General features: G+C 43.6%; 1 protein-coding gene across 4 annotated transcripts in view; it reads right to left on the bottom strand.

Moving 5' to 3' along the window:
- The window catches only part of LOC120029525 (myosin phosphatase Rho interacting protein), a 72,087-nt gene that overhangs the window by 36,182 nt on the left and 11,618 nt on the right, over window positions 1-24,287 (bottom strand). For all 4 annotated transcript variants that reach the window (XM_038974784.1, XM_038974786.1, XM_038974788.1 and 1 more), the window contains exons 3-7: window positions 21,665-21,730; window positions 9,984-10,135; window positions 9,622-9,887; window positions 7,923-8,364; window positions 4,588-4,714 (exon numbers count right to left, since the gene is read on the bottom strand). In XM_038974784.1, coding sequence (XP_038830712.1) covers window positions 4,588-4,714; window positions 7,923-8,364; window positions 9,622-9,887; window positions 9,984-10,135; window positions 21,665-21,730 — 1,053 coding nt within the window. The remainder of the gene's footprint in view (window positions 1-4,587; window positions 4,715-7,922; window positions 8,365-9,621; window positions 9,888-9,983; window positions 10,136-21,664; window positions 21,731-24,287) is intronic.

Here is a 24,287-nt window from a genome sequence, read left to right on the forward strand (position 1 = left end):
CCTAAAAACCTGTTTTTGCTTTGGGGTATTGTGTGTAGACAGATTAAAATAAGTTTTTCCTCATGAATTTTAGAATAAGCTGTAACGTAACAAAATGTGGAAAAAATTAAGGGGTCTGAATACTTTCCGAATGCACTGTGTATACATTATTATCGCAACCATATAGTAGTTTTCATTGCTAGCTTTTGTAAGCTATATAGCTAGCTTGACAGTTGCATACAGGTACAGTTATAGATTGCGTCGTCCTGCAACAAGCCATTGTTTACAGATGGCTCATTGCGAGATGAAGCAACGCAAGCCAGCTACCGGAGCTGACCAGTTGCATTCTGCTGATAATGTTGATTGCTGAGGCATGCATGACGATTATCTTTTTCATGTTTGCCAGTTAGTCATGTTTAACTAGCTAGCTACCGAAAATAGCCACTGTGGGGCAAATGCTAATCGATTAGCAAGCTAATCAAACCCGTTACGTTATAGGGACACATGCTAAATTGGCTAGCTAGCTTGCTAGCCACGATAAAATTATAGCTAAATACATCAGTGGATTATAGATTTCAAGGTTGTTTTTTGGTAATGGTAATTCTGAAGCTAAATGTTTACTACATATAGCTAGCTAGTTATCTTTTATCTGCATTGCCATTGTTGGGCTGGAAGCAGGTTAAGTGTGTACAAGGCATTTTAGTACAGCTGTAGCAGTCAACAGGACATTAGTTAATTCATGTTTTAACTTATTTTTCTCAGGAATTTGTCTTTCAGCATAAACCTGCTTTCTGCCAACAGTACAAGGAGATTATCGAGGGTGAACAAGCAACCCTTCAGGTATTTTGTTTTTGTACTTTGAGTTTATGGCTTGAACTTGGGGGTCAATTAATATTATTGCAAGTATGCAAGGATGATGTCTTGTCTGCTTTCCTCCTTTACAGCTTTTATTATCGGGAGCCTGGTGTTGTTGTGGCCAAGAACCTTTCACTCAGATGGAACCAGTTTTCAGCTGCTGTGAAATGTTGACATCCTTCCTCCCAGAGATGTGAAAGCATCCCCCAGACTGGACAGAACCCGGCAAACATGTATGTTTGAGAAGATCAGGACTTTTGCAATGAAAAGGCCATGGACATTACATGTCCTGCTCCAAAGGGCAGAACAGAAATATGCTCTCAGAGTTACTGAATGGATCTTATGATCTAGGCCTAGGTTTTTACCTAAGCCTTTGTGTTTTAAGTTTTTCCTAATTGTAGACTACTATCTTTAGTACTTGAAGTTAATAAAGTATTTTATTGTTGAAATCTTTTCATTAGTTTTTTAAGCACTTCCTTACTGCTTTAGCACATGGCCACAGTTGCATGTGTTCCAATGTGAATTCTTTAACGATGCCAAATGAGTGTAAACAAAGAACAGCGCTGTTCAATGTGAAAGGTTCTTTATTAAAGACCAATGGGCAATTTAATACAGTAAATAGTTTCCCTAATGGGTTAACTTGGTGACAATGTTCAGAAAATCAATTTTGGAAATTTGGTCAAAGTATTCCCTTTCTAAATATTTGTTTCCGAAGGATTAATGTAGAGCAGGTGTTCCCAAACTGGGGGGTACGCGCAATGCTGTCGGGGGTACGCCAGATAAAAATGCGAATCACATTTTTTATTATTAACATTTTTTCTTCACATTTTCAAACAGTCCATTTATATTTTCCAACAGGGCTATACATTTGGGTGAGTTTTTTTCTCTCCCCTGAGTAGCCTCATTTCACTGCCAAAAATAAAATTCAACCATCTAGTGTTCAGCGAAATAACACAATGTCAAATACAGGTAGCCTAGTCAAATAATTAACATCCAATCACATTAACCGTTTCTCTCTCGTGGGAATTCCACTAACAGTCCGTATGTAGCAAAACGTAGCTGCTGCTCATTCTGTTTGCTCGAAAATTGATAAATGGTTAAAAAAAAAAGTAAGGCCTGCATCCATAGAGACACATACCAGCTCTACTGGTAGTACTGCTACTACCAGCAGTACTACACCTGCACCTGTCGACGACACAAGTTGTTCTGCTTCCACGAGCACATCCAATGCTAGCATCAGTAATTCTACATTTGTTGTTAGCCCACCTAGCATGGACACTGACAGTTGTGAATCTGATGCAGCCGAAGAGTTACTGCCCCCTTACCCGGGAAAGCACCGAACAACAGACAGGGACGTTGGACCATCGAAGAGGCGCAAATACGATGAGAACTACATTGATTTGGGGTTCACTTATATTGGGACTAGTGCCTTTCCTCAGCCACAGTGTGTTATATGTGCAAAAGTACTCTCACAACTCGATGAAACCTTCACTCTTGCGCAGACATTTAGAAACAAAACATGCCAATTTGAAAAATAAGCCACAGGAGTTTGAGTGAGAATTAAGACATGTATAAAAGCAACAGATACCATTAATAAGAAGGGGCTAGAAGCGTCTTATATGGTGAGCTACCGAGTGGCTAGGACAGGCAAGCCCCATACTATTGTGGAGGACTTAATTCTTCCTGCTGCCGTGGATATGGCTGTGACAATGTTGGAGGAAAAGGCCAAAAAAACTATACAGACAATGTCTTCATCAAACAACACTGTTTCACGACGCATGACATTGCAGGAGATGTTTTAAAACAATTACTGCTTTGCATACAAGCCAGTGAATTCTATGCGTTACAGCTGGATGAGTCAACAGACGAGGCGGGCCTGGCACAGCTCCTGGTATATGTCCGTTATGTTTATGGGGGGTCAATTAAGGAAGACATCCTCTTCTGCAAACCACTGGAAACCAGGACAACCGGAGAGGATATTTTTTAAGTACTGGACAGCTTTGTGACATCAAATGGACTTTGGTAGTCAAGATGTGCTGGTATCTGTACTGATGGCGCAAAAGCCATGACAGGGAGACATAGTGGAGTGGTAACGCGCATGCAAGCAGTTGCTCCCGACGCCATTTGGGTACACTGTAGCATCCACCGAGAGGCTCTTGCTGCCAAGGGAATGCCTGACAGCTTGAAAAGACGTCTTGGACACTACAGTGAAAATGGTTAGCTTTGTTAAAGCAAGGCCCCTGAACTCTCGTGTATTTTCTGCACTATACAATGATATGGGCAGCAACCATGTAAGACTTTTACAACATACAAAAGTACGCTGGTTATCAAGGGGCAAAATATTGACATGTTCTTTTTTAAATTGAGAGACAAGCTTAAAGTTTTCTTTACTGACCATAATTTGCACTTGTCTGACGACGAGTTTCTCACACGACTGGCCTATCTGGGTGATGTTTTTTCTCGCCTGAATGATCTGAATCTAGCATTACAGGGACTCTCCGCAACTATATTCAATGTGCGGGGCAAAATAGGGGCTATGATTAAGTTGGAGTTCTTCTCTGTCTGCATTAACAAGGACAACACACAGGTCTTTCCATCATGGTATGATTTTTCTGTGCAAATGAACTCAAGCTTACGGACAATGTCAAATGTGATATAGTGAAGCACCTGAGTGAGTTGCGTGCGCAATTACGCAGGTACTTTCCCGAAGCGGATGACACAAACAACTGGATTCGTTATACCTTTCATTCCCTGCCTCCAGTCCACTTACCGATATCTGAACAAGAGATCATCGAAATTGCAACAAGCGGTTCTGTGAGAATTTAATTTAATCAGAAGCCACTGCCAGCCAGATTTCTGGATTGGGCTGTGCTCAGAGTATCCTGCCTTGGCAAATCGAGATGTTAAGACACTGATGTAACTACATGAGTGGATTCTCGGCCCTCACTAGAATGTAAACTAAATACAGCCACAGACTGTGTGTGGAAAATGATTTAAGACAGACTCTCCAATACAACCCAACATTGCAGAGTTATGTGCCTCCTTTCAATCACACCCTTCTCATTAACCTGTGGTGAGTTATTCACAATTTTCGATGAACAAATAAGGTTTTATATGTAAGATGGTTAAATAAAGAACAAAATTATTGATTATTATTATATTATTATTATTTGTGCCCTGGACCTATAAAAGCTCTTTGTCACTTCCCACGAGCCGGATTGTGACAAACTCACACTCATTCTTATGTTTAATAAATGTGACATATAGTGTGTGTGGCAGGCTTACAATGATGGCAAAAAACAACATTTGAGAGTGCGCTGACCCTGGTGCTAGAGGGGGTTCGCAGCTGGAGGTTGAATGTTTGAAGGGGTACGGGACTAGAAAAAGTTTGGGAACCACTGATGTAGAGCAAGCGTGAAAAATCACAGCAAAATGTTTGAATGCCTTTTTCTCCTAAATGGGATTATAAATGTATACATTTTTTAAAATCAGGATTCTTCCCCATGTTTCCTCCAACTAGTGTATAATATGCCATTTTGAAGCTCTGATTCTGTACTTTTATCGAGTTAGGGAAACCCTGAACTACTAGACAATGTTAGCACTGGCCTGAGTCAGCTAGGACAATCAGGTGCTGCCCACGCAAAAGGCTAAGCCTGTACTCATACCCTATCACCTCTCTAAGATCAGGTTCAACTGAATGGGTTTAAAGGGGGTACAATCGTACCACACATACATCCAGTGCGGTAGTTGTACCTCTCTGTGGAAGCGTCTGTGTTCGCTGCGGCCCTGTCTGGCTCCAGTCCTCCCAGCCTCCTCCACCTCCATCCTCTCTGCATTCTCCAGCTCCAATGCCTCCAGCTTCTCTATCACCCCAGATCGACTAGAACACATATGGAACAAGGTTAAAGGTCAGCGGTGAAGGATAGAGGTCAGAGGCCTTTAGTTTAACTTTTTTTTTGTGGATTAAAAAAAATGGTACAATGGTTTTGGGTATGGCAAAAAATAGACTTCCTTCTCAGGTGGAGAGAATAGATTAACTTTATTGGATGCTGTAGTTTTTCCTGTGTGTGTGTGTGTGTGTATATATATATGTATGGGTGTGTGGTGGCGGGTAAACATAGCATAATTCACGTTTATAAGTGAACATTACAATACACTGCTACATGAAACTTGAGTAACAGACATGATGACATTGAGAAGGACAGTTTAGGCTCTTACTACTTTGACTGTCACCCCAACCTTTCTGTTTCAACTTCTGTAAACACACAGCACAGACATGCAGTGAAACTATAGATACACCGGCAGCTTTGACGTAGTCCTCCCTTACGTCTTTCTTTCTACCCTCGGTTTATGAGGAGCGAGAGTCGCTTGAAGATATTAAACTTTTTTTTTTTTACTGTGCCCTTATTAGGGGAATCCTCGGTGGTAGCTGGCTTCCTTACAAGGCAACGAGTGAGGGAGAGAAAGGACGAAATGGAGAGAAAGAGGACGAGAGGTATTTTCAGTCACATGACTGTTTGCACCCCACCAGCCAGTGAAGGAGCCGAGTGGCAGTGTGTGTGTGTGTGTGTGTGTGTGTGTGTGTGTGTGTGTGTGTGTGTGTGTGTGTGTGTGTGTGTGTGTGTGTGTGTGTATTTGTGTGCAATAATTCTGGGATAGAGTGCTAGTTGGCTGCTGGGGTCCAGAATGGCAGTGTTCCGAAATGAAACCAAATGGACCAATTGTTATCAGTCTACTGGATATTCCTGATCTCTTCCTTGCTCTCTCGTTAAGCTCTTCCTCTCAGGCCTGGTTTTGGATGAGGGGATGAGGTGGGTGGGTGGGTGTGTCCGCTTAACCTCTTGACCCTTTCCTAGAACAGAGTCAGGAGCGGATGATGGGCGAATGGAAAGTACAAAGCCTGTTTATTCAGTGCGTTTATGCAGAACCTCAGCCCTGATAAAACCACAGGGAAAGGTAATTATTACAGTTGAAGTCAGAAGTTTATATACACTAAGGTTGGAGTCATTAAAACTCGTTTTTTTCAACCACTCCACAGATTTCTTGTTAACAAACTATAGTTTTGGCAAGTCGGTTAGGACATCTACTTTGTGCATGACACAAGTAATTTTTCCAACAATTGTTTACAGACAGATTATTTCACTTATAATTCACTGTATCACAATTCCAGTGGGTCAGAAGTTTACATACACCAAGTTGACTGTGCCTTTAAACAGCTGTGCCTTTAAACAGAAAATTATGTCATGGCTTTAGAAGCTTCTGATAGGCTAATCGACATCATTTGAGTCAATTGGAGGTGTACCTGTGGACGCATTTCAAGGCTTTCTTCAAACTCAGTGCCTCTTTGCTTGATATCATGGGAAAATCAAAAGAAATCAGCCAAGACTTCAGAATTTTTTTTGTAGACGACCACAAGTCTGGTTCATCCTTGGCAGCAATTTCTCAAACGTCTGAAGGTACCACGTTCATCTGTACAAACAATAGTAAGTATAAACACCATGGGACCACACAGCCGTCATACCGCTCAGGAAGGAGACGCAATCTGTCTCCTAGAGATGAACGTACTTTGGTGCGAAAAGTGCAAATCAATCACAGAACAACAGCAAAGGACCTTGTGGAGATGCTGGAGGAAACAGGTACAAAATGATCAATGTCCACAGTAAAACAAGTCCTATATCGACATAACCTGAAAGGCTGCTCAGCACGGAAGAAGCCATTGCTCCAAAACCACCATAAAAAAAGCCAGACTACGGTTTGCAACTGCACATGGGGACAAAGATCATACTTTTGGAGAAATGTCCTCTGGTCTGATGAAACAAAAATAGAACTGCTTGGCCATAATGACCATCGTTATGTTTGGAGGAAAAAGGGGGAGGCTTGCAAGCCGAAGAACACCATGAAGCACGGGGGTGGCAGCATCATGTTGTGGGGGTGCTTTGCTGCAGGAGGGACTGGTGCACTTCACAAAATAGATGGCATCATGAGGTAGGAAAATTATGTGGATATATTGAAGCAACATCTCAAGACCTCAGTCAGGAAGTTAAAGCTTGGTCGCAAATGGGTCTTCCAAATGGACAATGACCCCAAGCATGCTTCCAAAGTTGTGGCAAAATGGCTTAAGGACAACAAAGTCAAGGTATTGGAGTGGCCATCACAAAGCCCTGACCTCAATCCTATAGAACATTTGTGGGCAGAACTGAAAAAGCAAGGAGGCCTACCAACCTGACTTCGTTATACCAGCTCTGTCAGGAGGAATGGGCCAAAATGCACCCAACTTCATGTGGGAAGCATGTGGAAGGCTACCCAAAACGTTTGACCCAAGTTAAACAATTTAAAGGCAATGCTACCAAATACGAATTGAGTGTAGGTAAACGTCTGACCCACTAGGAATGTGATGAAAGAAATAAAAGCTGAAATAAATCATATTCTCTACTATTATTCTGACATTTCAAATTCTTAAAATAAAGTGGTGATCCTTACTGACCTAAGACAGGGACTTTTACTTGGATTAAATGTCAGGAATTGTGAAAAACTGAGTTTAAATGTATTTGGCTAAGGTGTATGTAAATTTTTGACATCAACTTTACATACATAACTCCTATGAGAAGTATACGGAACTGTGGAACGCAGAGATTCAGCAATTTCACACTGTCTGGATTTCACCAAACACAGCCTTTTCCTCTTGGTCTGAGTGTTTTGACGCAGCTTCGTTGGGGGTGTGTGTGCATCACAAGGCTGTGTGTGTGTATCTGTGCAAGTGTGTTTAGAAGCAGTGACCGTGTGTGTTGCTGCATCATTGGAATCTCTACTGATGTCCTTCCAGGCCACAGTGCCTGCTGGTCTGTAACCTGGCAGTCAGACAGCAGAGTTCACTAACCTGGTTTACCAGCCTATACAAGTACCTGATTAACAGCTACGGCTTTACCTTGATAAATATATCCCAGGTAAGAAAGTGACTGAAGTCTGGAACCTTCTTTTATTCTCATTAGACTGACCTCTTAGGTCTGAACATGGGCCTTTCTTTTTTGTCTCTCTGAACTAAGACAGAACAGACATGCAAACAGATGGACAGACAAAGACAGACTTGCCTCCTTTCGGGACTGAACATGGCCTCTTTCTCCTCACCAGGACTCCTCACTCGACTCCTCTTCTCTGCCTTCCTGGCCTCGGCCTCCAGCCTCCTGGACCGTGGCGTATCATTGTGCCCGCTGTGGCCTAGCCCTAACCGCCCCACCGGGTGGCTCTCTGTGCTGGTTACCGTGCTGCCGCTGGCGTCAGAGTCCAGCGAGCTAACAGAGCCACTGATGTGGGAGCCGTTGGACAGCAGGGAGCTGCCGGAGGGGAAAGGGTCGCTGGGGACCGGGGAGAGGCAGCGGGGCACCCCGCCCAGGCTGGAGCAGGAGCCCGTGGGAGACAGGAGGTCGTGGTGGGGGAGCGGGACTGAGCCGTGGAGAGGGAGGCCGCTACGGTCCACCTCGTCACCGTTGACTGAGCCGGCGTCTGAGCCCTGACCCACGGAACCACAATCACCTGGAAGAGGGAGGGGGTGGAGGGTCAAAGATGGTGAAGGATAGATGAGAACAACAGTAGAAAAAGAAAGACTCTCTTACCATCTCTAAATTCTAATGTTATAATATTTTACAGCTGTGTAGCTTGCTAACACCATTACAATTCTGTCAGATTGCCATATATGGGTCTTAATATAAATAATGGGGCCAATGTGTGACATTGGGACAACTTCAAAATGGTTTGAAATAAAATTTTAAAAAAATATTTTTTTATGCAGTTCCACATGTGTACTTAGAGGAATATATGCAAATAGGCCCCTAAATCCACATATACATCCTTTAAGCAGGGTTCATACAGACGTTGGCAAGTCAAATTCAAGGTCTCTCAGGTACTTTTTCACCTCTACGGGATCGGTGTCCCCCGACGGTTGAGCTAACGTAGGCTAATGTGATTACCATGAGGTTGTAAGTAACAAAAACATTTCCCAGGACATAGACGATATGGGCAGAAAGCTTACATTTTAAAGTGCTCAATTAACATTTAAGGACCTCAATGTTAAACTGTATAATTTATATAATTGGACATATAGGGCTTAATATAGAACCCACCCACTAAAAAGCATTCAAAAAAATGCATTCAAAAGCATTCAAACCAACCAAAACAAACAGCAAATGCATCCAACAAATTTTCCCCAATAATTTCAGAGGGCACTCAATAAAATTCATTAGTTGATTTAAAACCTATGCTTAACCCATTATCATGGTTGGTGTCGTGACAGATTTGTCCAAAATCGGGTGACCTAAAACATTACTTTTCTGTCCTTGCATTTATGGCAGTGTAAGTTGTTGTTATATCATATAAAAGGTTACTAGTTGAATATGCATTTAAGTGAATTTATCCCAATACTTTTGGGGACTATATACAGAAAATGCTGTAATTTCTAAACAGTTCACCCGATATGGATGAAAATACCCTCAAATTAAAGCTGACATTCTGCACTTTAACATCATAGTCATTGTTTCATTTCAAATACAAACAAAAGAAGAAAAATGCTTCACTGTCCCAATAATTACAGAGGGCACTGTAGCTATGTCCCCCCTTATATCTTAATGTAATGACATGAAAAAATGTAGCAGATTATTATCAATAACTTATCAACAGTTCTAACAAGTTGTCCAGAGTAGGCCATTCTCACCGGTACCCTAGTTTATAGAAAGACCCATATACCACACTAAAGATGAGGACTATGTGGCTAGATGTGCTGTGGTTCCTCCATACCTGTAGAGGGTGGTGGTGAGCCCAGCAAGGGCAGGTCAGCAGAAGGCCATACGGCCGCCCCCTCAGCCTCTCTCTGGCTCAGCTCCTCCTGCCAGATGATGGAGCTGGAGTCTTGAACCTTCTCTGAGCCCGCCTCGGGGATACCTGAGCCCGTCACCGCCACCTTTGCTGGTCCTGGCTCCTGAGAAGTGGTGGGCTCCACCTTGCGTTTCTTCTTCTGGTTCTGCTTGTTGGTCCTGGGATACACCACCAGCTGTTCAGTCCACCTGGGAAAGAGAGAGAAGAACAGAATGATAGTGAAGGCATAGAGAACACACACACGTAAGCACACATACATACACTACACACACGCACGCATTTACCCATTGATGATCTCTTTGTTCTCCCCTCGTATAAAGTACTCCTGTTCAGGAGTGATGATACAGAGAGCGTTCTTCTGGCCCGTCTTGGGCTCTGCGTCAATGACGTCAGCACACAGGTTCATATTTACCGTGCCCTGGGGCAGCGTGCTCGGCTAGAGGGGGAATAACAGAGAAACAACATTCAGTCACAAGTAATGGCCAAACCTGACACGACACAGATCGTATACCAGGGTAAATTCAAGTGGAACAGGACAACAATCAGTAAAATGATGAAGTGATTGCCTTGTAGCAAACTGGGAAGTATAATCTACGTCTGATTAGTCTCTTTCAACAGCCACAGTTGAAACTACAGCTTTTAATAGGTGCTGAAGGGGCATGGGGTCCTAGATCTCCGTCTGAGCCTAAGGGAAACTTCTACCCGGAGCTGCTATATAACAGGTGGATAGATATCACAACGTCTGGTTTCCCTCCTCCATCCCTCCCTCCTTCCTTCACTCTTTCCCACAGGCAGAGGACGTATACAGCCCCTACTATAAGGTCACGTATCCGTTATCGATGGGTTGCCGGGACAACGGGGGAAATCCATTCAGTTCCAGTGGAGTGAATGGAGGAGGTGACAGCCCTGGGAGGCTGGACTAAATAAGTTTGTGTGTGCGCGTGTGCTACTGCTAACGCACATGGTTCTGCATATAAGCGCATGTTTGCCTTTGGAGAGGCACAATTTATCACGGTTTCTCCCACACTCCATATTGCCCCTCTACCGCCTAGAATTCCCCCTGAACCCCAGCATGGTCTCTCTAGTTCAGTGAGATTCCTGTACTGTTGTTATCAGTCCCAGACTGAACTGTACTCTGCCTGCCTGGCTGCAGATGTAAAACAGGTGCTGTTTCTCTCCTTAGCTCCATTTAAGGCCATTCACATGGATCCTGCTTTTTGCAAGCTGCCAGTAAACCATGAGGGCTTCCAAATATGGCAATTACACTGGGTCACACTCAGAGAAACTTAGAGTACCGACTGCAGCAAGCTAGTCTCTTTACTGTACGGTGAGGGGGGATTTTGCGCTGGGAGGGAGGGAGGGGGTGAGAGAGAGCGAGAGAGAGAGAGAGAAAGGGGGGTAGGAGGGGAATCTGTCTCATAAAAGATGCACCTTTCTTTCTTTCTGAAGGAGAAAGCATGAAGGTATTACACACTTTTCCCTTGTTCCCCTCAAATGGTTGTGGTTAGGACTGGGGGAAGATAGCTACAGATCTAGGATCAGGTTAAGGCCAGGGCAAGTCCAACCCACACCGAGAGAGGGCCAGTGTGTTCTTTGAGTATGTATACGTCGTCTGATCGGATACTGGCATCAACACAAAGACTCCTCCATCTGCCAACACTGCCATTCATCCTCTCTGGCTGAGTCTCAAATGCCACCCTATTCCCTATATAGTGCATTACTTTTGACCAGAACACTATGGATAAAAAGTGGCATTTGATATATAGTCCATGTGTTGTAGTGGGTTTGATTTCTCCGCTCCAGATCCAATCCCATATCCTCCTATTGTCCTCCTATGGGGCCGGCTATATTTAGCTGCACAGGGGGGTATTATTATCGCTAACAACTTTCTCACAGACTGTCTCTCTGACTCAGTCCACAGTTTCTACGAACAGGACACACAAAGAAGCAATAAAACACTACTAATAAAGCTAGAAAACGTTTTTAAATCGAGCAGGTCTTTATCTTCACAATGAACAAATTGTCAAGTAAAGTATTGAGATTTTAGGGGACAATTGGGCATTCCCACTAGTTCAATGCTGATGAAGTACAACTTCTTTCTCCATCTGCCAGTCAAAAATATTTGATGAATGGGCTTCATCATATCATTCCAAAATGGTGTCAGAGTGAGACTCGCCGAGCCAGCTTTAGAATTAGGTAGAGTACACCCGCTCCATAATTGATCAATTTTTCTAGGGAGTTTTATTGCCCGGACCGGCGGCAAGTAGCTTAAGAAACCAGCACCTGCTCTGCTCAGGGGTGAAAGGGAAGCAGCAAGCTGCTGTTTTACACGGCATATGTGCCTCGACATGCCGCTTCCCTCCGTGCTGCATCAAAACAGAACACACACTACTCCTACCCCTCTTTCCACAGGCAGGCAGACACTGTCACTATAGCTTCGACTCCCATGGGATGAATACTATGGTTAAATACCTCAGTCAGGGCAATAAAACGACATTGTGAATTCAACACCTGGCATAGACCCTGGTCCCAGGCCATAGGGAAGCTTCAGGATAGTTAGTATCTAATCTGTTCTTAGTTGTAGCATTATATCAGTCAAAGTGTGGACTGTGGAGAAAACTGAATGACCCCCTGTTTCCTGTCCCTATCCTCCCAGTCATTGACCCTCCGGCCCAGGTTCTCAGAGACTGAAGAGCTGTAGTCCTTCTTGGGAGGTCCGCTTAGATTAAAACTAGCATTTGAGAACTGCCCAACTGGTGTCAGTCAACTACCCAAGGGACTGGTCAGCGGCAACATCTCAGGGACCGGTGTCGGTCCACGACTCAGTGTTTGAGAAACACTCAAACCTTCACGTTTCTGTCTTTCTCAGGTTCCGTCTCTCTTGCCTCCTCAGTCTCTCACCTTCTCTCTCTCCTACTCTCCTTCTCAGATGATCAAATGTACAACACGTCCAATCCTGTCTAATGTAGTAAAATTACATTATGCTACATTAGATAGGGTGCTTGTAGTGGCAGGCTGTGTGTATGTGGAATGTTTGGGTCTGGGGCATATCTGGCATTTTCATGTGGTTTTGGGGTCTACTGCTCTCTCTGTTTCTCTAGCCTGTTAGTTACTGGGAGCCCGCTGCACTTCACCAAATATGGGCATATCAGAGGAATGCTGTGTAGAGCCTAGACCTCTGAGCATCTCCTTCTCAGTCCGTCTCATCATGGGCTAAAATAGTTCAGTTCTAAGAAGCCACTGCCCACTCGCATTAAACATCTTGAGTGAAATCTTCCCTTAACACTTCCCTGAAAGTTGCCTCGGCTTTATGCGAGTCACACAAAAGCTCTTATTTTCAACCTTTTTGTAATTATTTTGCTTATATCATGTGTCAGATGCAAAAAAAATACATATTTCGGGGAAATTTGGCCCTCCAATCGACGTACTATGCACGTCATGGTTCCATAGCAACAAACAACCTTCCTCAATGAATCATGACATCGGTAGATCATTAAGATCAATGTATCTAGTATCATGTGAGATAGCTTCATATTTACAAAGATTCATCAGGTTGCTCTGGTCATTGTTGATGTTTCCACCAGTGTGACTTCAAGCCATTCTACCCCTGTGGGTTTGGCTGGGTTGCCTAACTCTGGCCTCTTCAACTGGCCAAGAGCACAGGAATTACTAATAGTAACAACCACTCTGAGCAAGAGAAGGGCCACAGCAGTCCATATTGGGTATTTTATGGGGTAGAGCAGTAGACAGTCCATCAGCCCAGGGGTGAATCAGGGCTGAGCTTCATATTCTCTGGCACATTCCAACTAACCTAAAATGTGCCTTGCTAGCTAATAGCCTAATGTCAGTCAACAACTTCCTCAGAGTGTCTAAAATACACACCATCCAGGGATTCCGCACCATCCAGGGATTCCGGATTCAGAAAACGTGGCACCGGACAATGTGACCAGGAAGATTTTAATGTAACGGCCATTAGAAACATTTACTGGACCAATATGTATTACGGTGTCCACCCATGGTGCTCAGAATGACATAAAACACATTTAGATTATGGTAACAGAACAAGCAACTCATAATGATGCAGCCAATAAAAAAGTAATTTTCAAACATTTACCAAAATGCAATTAGCGGGAAAACACCAATCAAAACAGCACACCTGATTAGAACGGTTTCATATGTGACAGAGATGAAAATGTCCATTAGAAACTTAGAAAGAGGTGGGGATCTTAAGCTGCAACAACTAGGATGGGTTGCTAATATGACTAGGATTGTGAATGTTGATATGAAAACCAATAGAACAGAAGAGAAATTGCATAGCGGTGGGTCCTATAGGGAAGTAAATTGAAATAAATTTGCCAAAATTATATAATTACTATATATAAATCCTGTCTATTTTATTCCACCTTTATTTAACCAGGTAGGCTAGTTGAGAACAAGTTCTCATTTAGAACTGCGACCTGGCCAAGATACAACAGAGTTACACATGGAATAAACAAACATACAGTCAATATTACAGTAAACAAAGTCTATATACAGCATGTGCAAATGAGGTAAGATAAGGGAGGTAAGGGAATAAATAGGCCATGGTGGCGAAGTAATTACAATAAATATAGCAATTAAACACTGGAGTGATAGATGTGCAGAAGATGAATGTGCAAGTAGAGATACTGGGGTGCAAAGGAGCAAGATAAATAAATAAATAATAACAGTATGGGGATGAGGTAGTTGGATGGGCTATTTACAGATGGGCTATGTACAGGTGCAGTGATCTGTGAGCTGCTCTGTCAGCTGGTGCTTAAAGCTAGTGAGGGAGGTAAGAGTCTCCAGCTTCAGAGATTTTTGCAGTTCGTTCCAGTCATTGGCAGCAGAGAACTGGAAGGAGAGGCATCCAAAGGAAGAAATGGCTTTGGGGGTGACAAGTGAAATATACCTGCTGGAGCGCGTGCTACGGGTGGGTGTTGCTATGGTGACCAGTGAGCTGAGATAAGGCGGGGCTTTACCTAGCAAAGACTTGTAGATGACTTGGAGCCAGTGGGTTTGGTGACGAGTATGAAGCGAGAGCCAGCCAACGAGAGCGTACAGGTCGCAGTGGGTAGTATATGGGGCTTTGGTGATAAAACGGATGGCACTGTGATAGACTGCATCCAATTTGTTGAGTGTTGGAGGCTATTTTGTAAATGACACCGCCGAAGTCGAGGATCGGTAGGATAGTCAGTTTTACGAAGGAATGCCTTTCAGCATGAGTGAAGGAGTCTTTGTTGCGAAATAGGAAGCCGATTCTAAATGTAATTTTTGATTGGGGATGCTTAATATGAGTCTGGAAGGAGAGTTTACAGTCTAACCAGACACCTAGGTATTTGTAGTTGTCCACATATTCTAAGACAGAACCGTCCAGAGTAGTGATGCTGGACGGGCGGGCAGGTGCGGGCAGCGATCGGTTGAAGAGCATGCATTTAGTTTTAATTGCATTTAAGAGCAGTTGGAGGCCACGGAAGGAGAAATACAGAAATACATTTAATCATTCAAAATACACTGCTCAAAAAAATAAAGGGAACACTTAAACAACACAATGTAACTCCAAGTCAATCACACTTCTGTGAAATCAAACTGTCCACTTAGGAAGCAACACTGATTGACAATAAATTTCACATGCTGTCGTGCAAATGGAATAGACAAAAGGTGGAAATTATAGGCAATTAGCAAGACACCCCCCAATAAAGGACTGGTTCTGCAGGTGGTGACCACAGACCACTTCTCATTTCCTATGCTTCCTGGCTGATGTTTTGGTCACTTTTGAATGCTGGCGGTGCTCTCACTCTAGTGGTAGCATGAGACGGAGTCTACAACCCACACAAGTGGCTCAGGTAGTGCAGTTCATCCAGGATGGCACATCAATGCGAGCTGTGGCAAAAAGGTTTGCTGTGTCTGTCAGCGTAGTGTCCAGAGCATGGAGGCGCTACCAGGAGACAGGCCAGTACATCAGGAGACGTGGAGGAGGCCGTAGGAGGGCAACAACCCAGCAGCAGGACCGCTACCTCCGCCTTTGTGCAGGGAGGTGCACTGCCAGCGCCCTGCAAAATGACCTCCAGCAGGCCACAAATGTGCATGTGTCTGCTCAAACGGTCAGAAACAGACTCCATGAGGGTGGTATGAGGTCCCGACGTCCACAGGTGGGGGTTGTGCTTACAGCCCAACACCGTGCAGGACGTTTGGCATTTGCCAGAGAACACCAAGATTGGCAAATTCGCCACTGGCGCCCTGTGCTCTTCACAGATGAAAGCAGGTTCACACTGAGCACATGAGCACATGTGACAGACGTGACAGAGTCTGGAGACGCCGTGGAGAACGTTCTGCTGCCTGCAACATCCTCCAGCATGACCGGTTTGGCGATGGGTCAGTCATGGTGTGGGGTGGCATTTCTTTGTGGGGCCGCACAGCCCTCCATGTGCTCGCCAGAGGTAGCCTGACTGCCATTAGGTACCGAGATGAGATCCTCAGACCCCTTGTGAGACCATATGCTGACACATGCACATTTGTGGCCTGCTGGAGGTCATTTTGCAGGGCTCTGGCAGTGCTCCACCTGCTCCTCCTTGCACAAAGGCGGAGGTAGCGGTCCTGCTGCTGGGTTGTTGCCCTCCTACGGCCTCCTCCACGTCTCCTGATGTACTGGCCTGTCTCCTGGTAGCGCCTCCATGCTCTGGACACTACGCTGACAGACACAGCAAACCTTTTTGCCACAGCTCGCATTGATGTGCCATCCTGGATGAACTGCACTACCTGAGCCACTTGTGTGGGTTGTAGACTCCGTCTCATGCTACCACTAGAGTGAGAGCACCGCCAGCATTCAAAAGTGACAAAAACATCAGCCAGGAAGCATAGGAACTGAGAAGTGGTCTGTGGTCACCACCTGCAGAATCACTCCTTTTTTGGGGGTGTCTTGCTAATTGCCTATAATTTCCACCTTTTGTCTATTCCATTTGCACAACAGCATGTGAAATTTATTGTCAATCAGTGTTGCTTCCTAAGTGGACAGTTTGATTTCACAGAAGTGTGATTGACTTGGAGTTACATTGTGTTGTTTAAGTGTTCCCTTTATTTTTTTGAGCAGTGTACTTCAGAAAGCATGACTTTGCCGCAGAGGAATCGAGGATCATTAGCTTCTTTTTAAAAATAGCTGTGGATTGTTTCAAATCACAAGCTCGTAGGCCTTTTCCTACTTGGGAAGCCTGCAATTTGTGGTAGTAGAAATAAGCTCAGGGGTGAAAATAGGGTGATACGGTCTGGTACAGCATCCTGGCAAAATACATAGTGGGGGTACCTCGTACCAGTAAAACGTGAGCCTATCACAATATTTAAAACAAAATTTCAAGAAAACTGTAGGCTATTAGACCACTATTTATCATTACCGCATGTCAGAGGCATGAAAAATGAGTGAGTGGGCTTGAAAATGGTTAAGACGAAAACACTGACATTTGGCCAAGGCATAGATGATTGGCCGACACCCAGACCTCCGCAGATAGCAGTGGACGCATAAATTCTGGCCTAACGACAAACAATTTTTAGTGTTTTGTGCAACAGGTGTCTCTTTCCATTCACCACTGTTTAGAGGCTGGAGATATGTTGCGAGTGGATGAACCTGCGTGGGTCGCCTAGTAAAGTAGCCCTTTGAAGGGATTGTTGCACAATCAGATGAAAAAATGACTGGTTTGGTTTATGCCACAATAAAAGGTCATACATTTTGAAAGTTAAATGACAAATCTTTAGACTAGGCCCACAGAGATCCTATTGAATGAATAGGGATTATATGTAGTTCTATGACTAGGCCCACAGAGATCCCATTGAATGAATAGGGATTATATGTAGTTCTATGACTAGGCCCACAGAGATCCCATTGAATGAATAGGGATTATATGTAGTTCTATGACTAGGCCATAAAGAATGTTGGTGCAAGCGCCCGCCTATAGAAGGTCCAGTACCGGGAAGAAATGTATTCTACTTTCACCCCAGAATAGGCCTAGCTGATTATTGAGTTGTGCTTGTCTGTGAAAAGCATCTAAAATATGTGTGAAGATAAGTATAAGTATGTTGAGTATAATTTAAAATGTTGAGGCAAGAAGGGGACGGGTGAGTTGCGAAGATATAGGAAGCGAGTCTCTCTCCAGAACGGCTCAGCTGTCTCCCACCAATTCTTGAGCATTCATTGTGTGAATTGTTGGCCCTTTGATTGTCTATTTTGATAAACTCCCCATTAGAGCAGACAGCCTGAGTAGAGAGATGAATGCGATTGAAATAACCTGCATTTTCATCATATTTTCGACTGTTTTTATTTGTCAGCTTTATGTAGCCTATTTTTACTTAGTTGACAATGGAAGTTATAGGCTTACTGCTGCATTGGCCTATAGGCTGAGTTCCATGCGCTCTTTTCTTAAGCTGCCAATGGATCAAGGTGTTTCAATGTGTCCAAATGGCAGAGGCTGGTGCTAGCATTTGTTGAATTTTAACTTTTTCATTTGTATAATTTTTCATTCAGATTTTTATGATTAACCACGTGACAACGATTGAGAAACTAAAACGTTGTTATTGAAAAGAAACTGTTCCACAAAAATGTGCATATGAAAATCATAACTGGCACGCAGATCGACAGAGATGGAAGGATAAATTGTAAGCTTCCCCAACTTAAAACTCACGCGCCTATAAAGTCTTTATGGCCTCCCGAGTGGTGCAGTGCTAGCTGTGCCGCTAGATATTCTGGGTTATAGTCCAGGCTCTGTCAGACCCATGGGGCGGCACACAATTGGCGCAGCGTTGTCCGGGTTATTGGAGGGTTTGGCCGGCAGGGATGTCCTTGTCCCATCGCAAACTAGCGACTCCTGTGGCGGGCCGGGCGCAGTGCACGCTGACACGGTCTTTATAAAATTGACTCCATGTTTCCATTGTTGGATTTTGACTATAGGCTACTTTAAAGCAAGATATGAGATGTCTCATAACATGAAATAAAACATTCAGGTTTCAAACAATTTACGTTTTCAAATTGCATACTACCTCCAGCTTTGGGGCGGCAGGTAGCCTAGTGGTTAGAGCATTGGGCCAGTAACCTAAAGGTTGCTGGATCGAATCCCTGAGCTGACAAGTTAAAAATCTGTTGTTCTGCCCCTGAACAAGGCAGTTAACCCACTGTTCCTCGGTAGGCTGTCATTGTAAATAATGTTCTTGCCTAGTTAAATACAGGTTAAATAAAAAATAAATCCAGCTCACAATGTAATGTGGTGTGTGACACGCCGATAGCCTGTTGCCTACACTTGTAGCCTATGGTGAATGGGAGGCACGCTTCAACTACCAGTTGAGAAATAAAAAGTTGTTTTCATTGATCGTGTACCAAATCTGTTTTTAACAAGCAACTGCATTTTGAGTTGTTTCGCAATGAATGGGCTTATAAAATAACATGCTTTACTCCAGCAGCAACCAGCTGAGGAGCTTCAGGAGAAATCCTGCTCAAAATAGCTATGCTGTGCACATGTGATAAATAAGATAGGCTACAGGAGGATTAACGAATATACAGCAATTTAATTCCACAAAATTATGCAAATTAACATATAGACCAGGCATCAACAACTAGATTCAGCCACGGGACAATTTTTTTTTTTGGTATGGATGGTCGGTGGCCGGAACATAATTACAAAAAATGTGTAGACTGCAAATTGACCGCAAGAAGCCCAAACAGATATAATGTTTGACTAAAACATAATTTCTAACCTTGCTTACATTTGTATTCGATCACGTGTGTCTCTATTATGCATCGGAATACTTGGGAACAGATTTCTTTAAAAAACAAATCACTCAGAGCTGATTTCCTGTTGTTTTTACAGCAATTCCACACACAAAAAAAGGAGAGCATCCCTTCATCAAAAAAGAGATGTAAAAGAGGTATTTATGATATGCTGTATACGGCCCAGATATAGGCTATAGATGGGGCAAAGGTCAATTGAACTCGACCAAAACAATGGAATTGCCATGGAAACGCATGGGGGAAAGATTCCGAGTCTCCTCATTGCCCGCCAGCAAAATGTGCCTACATTTAGGCTATTGTTTATGTGTATTTCACACTATGAGGTAAAAATCGAAGTAAAATGCCAGTATGGATGTCAACCCCAACACATGTTCATGTCATCTTTACCAATCAAATGCATTACAGTTAAAAACAGCTGACTACCACCACTGATTACTGTACGCTAACCATCTTATTCAAATGGGAGTTAGCATTTAGCAGTCACTTCTAAACTTGAAAAGGGACAACTTCTACATGTTATGCAGCAAAAAACAAATATATCCAAATCTGACTTAAGTAACTGGGCCTGTTACAATACATAAATCATGACGGATTTGACAAATATCCACTTTGTTAGATCAGATTGTTGAATGTGGGCCAATCTGGTCATTGGAACGTCTGCGTTCCATTGACTCCTTTACTGGTATCTGAATTGTGTAAGCATACATGGCAAGCAAGGGAAAAGACAGGGTATTGTTTCTCTCTACTATATACAGTAGGCCTTTAACTTAAGGGGTTGGTGTCCGATCAGGCTGAGGATGTATACGTTGATGAAGGAAAAAAACAAATCATATCTACTTTAATTTCCACTCCTCCGCCTGGAGTTTAAACTAAGTAAACGATAATGTGCACTGAGATCAACGCTGAACTCTCAAAATGTTGTATAGGCTAAATTTTGGAAACGTTCCTATTGTGGGGGGCTGAGGCGCACAGTGACGGCAACAAAGCGGCCATTTTCCTGACCCAGTTTCCCGGTGGCGTTCCGGGGTGTTCCCTGAGCTGCAGATGAAAAGGCACAAAGACAATGAGGCCCTCCACGTCTAAATAGCACGAGCAGCTTCACAATGACTGGAAAAAAGTGCTACACCGAACTAACGGGTGTCATTCACACACAATGCACACTGGTGAAATGGACGCACGCAAGCAGTCAGCACACGCACGCACACACACACACAGCGAAACCAGGATGTTTCCTCCCTTTGTCATCACGTGGGGATCCATGACAACATGAAGACAATGATTATGATTTCAGAGATCTCATCTGCACAAAGCAACCACCTGGACACAAACACACAGCCATGGAGTGCGTAGGCCTACATCTCAGCAGTCAAAAGCAGCATCCTCTCTTCATCAATTTTGTTTGCAGAGAACTGATAACTGGGGTTTAATACATATAAAGCAGGCCCAAAGCTACAGTCAAGGTTAGAAGCAATAGGCCAGGGACTAAAGCTATGGCAGCTTTGACAGTCAGGCAGAGCAGAGTGTTAAGTGGGCCTCTGTATACACACAAGCAGCCTAATCTCCAGCCTGATCGGCCAGTGGGATTGGTCACCCGTGTCACATTCCCAGTCACACACACACACACACACACACACACACACACACACACACACACACACACACACACACACACACACACACACACACACACACACACACACACACACACACACACACACACACACACACACACACACACAAAGGGGATGTAATAAACTGTAAGGGACTCTCTAGTCTCTGTTCCTCAGTTTCTTTCCCAATCTGTATTATTCTACCTCCATCATACTATATTCTCTCTCCCTCCACCTCCATATACATGTTCATGGTTCTTCAGTGTGAGGTTTACTCTGCAGTAGGGTGGGGCAGTTTCACCATCTCGCAGCACAAGGCTAGCTAACAGAGATAAGGCTTCCCAGTCATCTCTTTCCCAGGCAGGTACCACTGAATACAGTCAGGTCATTCAACATGCCTTCCCGTCCTTCACAGACCATATCAAATACTACTCTTCCCAGTCACCTTGGCTCTGCATGAAGCCATAAGGCACGAGTGCTATAACCTGATTGTAGACACAGCTAAGGAGTGCTGTTAGGTTGTTTGGGAGGAGGTGGAAGTAGCATGGCTGATATGACAGCTCCTTACCGATTCATCCAGGGCGAAACGCAGGCAGCCATGTTCGTACAGCACAAAGAACCGCCGCTGCCATTTCTGTTGGGAGAAAGAGGAACATCGTTAACACTTAATCTGATGATCTCCTTATAAACTATTAAGAAACGGCCTATAAACTAATACTGTATACAATTTCTGCAGGGAAAGAGGAGCATTGCTATTGGGCTGAAACCAAACAAACACTTAAGCTCCATTATGTCCTGGGACTAATAGGGCGTAGTGAACATATAGCTAAGAAATGCTTAAAGATACAATAACATAAATCCGAGAACCCAGCGCCTGTAGTCTGGGTACCAGACGTTTTAGCTAACACTCCTTGCCACTACTGTTATTCTTGGTCATTTCCCATGTCTTTGGTAAATAACATGGAGAACAAGGAGTGGAATGAAATAGCCGAATAGAGACGGCAACCAGACTGGGGGCTCCCGAGTGGCGCAGCGGTCTAAAGCACTGCATCTCAGTGCTAGAGGCGTCACTACAGACACCCTGGTTTGAATCCAGGCAGTATCATAACCGGTCGTGATTGGGAGTCCCATAAGGCGGCGCACAATTAGCCCAGCATCATCCGGGTTTGGCAGGTGTAGGCCGTTCTGGTAATTAAGAACTTGTTCTTAACTGACCCCCCCATATTTATGAATGAGGTCCCAGGTGAAGTTGCCTGGTTTTAATTTAACCAGGCAACTTCACCTGGGACCTCATTCATAAATTAAGCTAAGGTGGGTTTATAGTTTACAATTACACTCATATTAGTACAAAATGTTGCATTATTTGAACTAATGATAACTAGCTACCAAGAGGCTAGACCAGTTTTCCCAAAAGTGAACGATGCCGCTATCAATCAAATCAAATGAAAATAAAATTGTATTTGTCACATGCTTAGTAAACAACCGGTGTAGACTTAGTGAAATGCTTACTTAGGGGCCTTCCCAACAATGCTGAGAGAAAGAACATAAGGAAATAATAGAAAAGTAATAACACGTAATAATAAATACACAATGAGTAACGTGGCTATATACACTTGGTACCAGTAAAGAGTCAATGTGCAGGGGTATGAGGTAATTGAGGTAGATACAGTTGATGTAGGAAGTTTACATACACCTTAGCCAAATACATTTAAACTCAGTTTGTCACAATTCCTGGCATTTAATCTGAGTAAAAATTCCCTGTCTTAGGTCAGTTAGGATCACCACTTTATTTTAAGAAGGTGAAAAGTCAGAATAATAGTAGAGAGAATGATTTATTTCAGCTTTTATTTCTTTCATCACATTCCCAGTGGGTCAGAAGTTTACATACACTGAATTAGTATTTGGTAGCATTGCCATTAAATTGTTTAACTTGGGTCAAACGTTTTGGGTAGCTTCCACAAGCTTCCCACAATAAGTTGGGTGAATTGTGGCCCAATACTCCTGACAGAGCTGGTGTAACTGAGTCAGGTTTGTAGGCCTCCTTGCACGTACACGCTTTTCAGTTCTGCCCACAAATTTTCTACAGGATTGAGGTCAGTGCTTTGTGATGGCCACTCCAATACCTTGACTTTGTTGTCCTTAAGCCATTTTGCCACAACTTTGGAAGTATGCTTGGGGTCATTGTCCATTTGGAAGACCCATTTGCGACCAAGCTAACTTCCTGACTGAGGTCTTGAGATGTTGCTTCAATATATCCACATAATTTTCCTACCTCATGATGCCATCAATTTTGTTAAGTACACCAGTCCCTCCTGCAGCAAAGCCCCCCCACAACATGATGCTGCCACCCCCATGCTTCACGGTTGGGATGGTGTTCTTCAGCTTGCAAGCCTTCCCCTTTTTCCTCCAAACATAACGATGGTCATTATGGCCAAACAATTCTATTTTTGTTTCATCAGACCAGAGGACATTTCTCCAAAAAGTACGATCTTTGGCCCCATGTGCAGTTGCAAACCGTAGTCTGGCTTTTTTAATGCCGGTTTTATAGCAGTGGCTTCTTCTAAGCTGAGCAGCCTTTCAGGTTATGTCGATTATAGGACTCGTTTTACTGTGGATATAGATACTTTTGTACCCGTTTCCTCCAACATCTTCACAAGGTCCTTTGACGTTGTTCTGGGATTGATTTGCACTTTTCACACCAAGGTACGTTCATCTCTCGGAGACAGAATGTGTCTCCTTCCTGAGCGGTATGACCCATGGTGTTCATACTTGCGTACTATTGTTTGTACAGATTGCTCCCAAGGATGAACCAGACTTGTGGAGGTCTACACATTTTTTCATGAGGTCTTGACTGATTTCTTTTGATTTTCCCATGATGTCAAGCAGAGGCACTGAGTTTGAAGGTAGGCCTTGAAATACATCCACAGGTACACCTCCAATTTACTCAAATGAAGTCAATTAGCCTATCAGCAGCTTCTAAAGCCATGACATCATTTTCTGGAATTTTCCAAGCAGTTTAAAAGACACAGTCAACTTAGTGTATGTAAACTTCTGACCCACTGGAATTGTGATACAGTGATAAGTGAAATAATCTGTCTTTAAATAATTGTTGGAAAAATGACTTGTGTAATGCACAAAGTAGATGTCCTAACCGACTTGCCAAAACTATAGTTTGTTAACAAGAAATGTGT

The sequence above is a fragment of the Salvelinus namaycush genome, chromosome 35, assembly GCF_016432855.1.
Source record: "Salvelinus namaycush isolate Seneca chromosome 35, SaNama_1.0, whole genome shotgun sequence".
NCBI classification, from domain to species: Eukaryota; Metazoa; Chordata; class Actinopteri; order Salmoniformes; family Salmonidae; genus Salvelinus; species Salvelinus namaycush.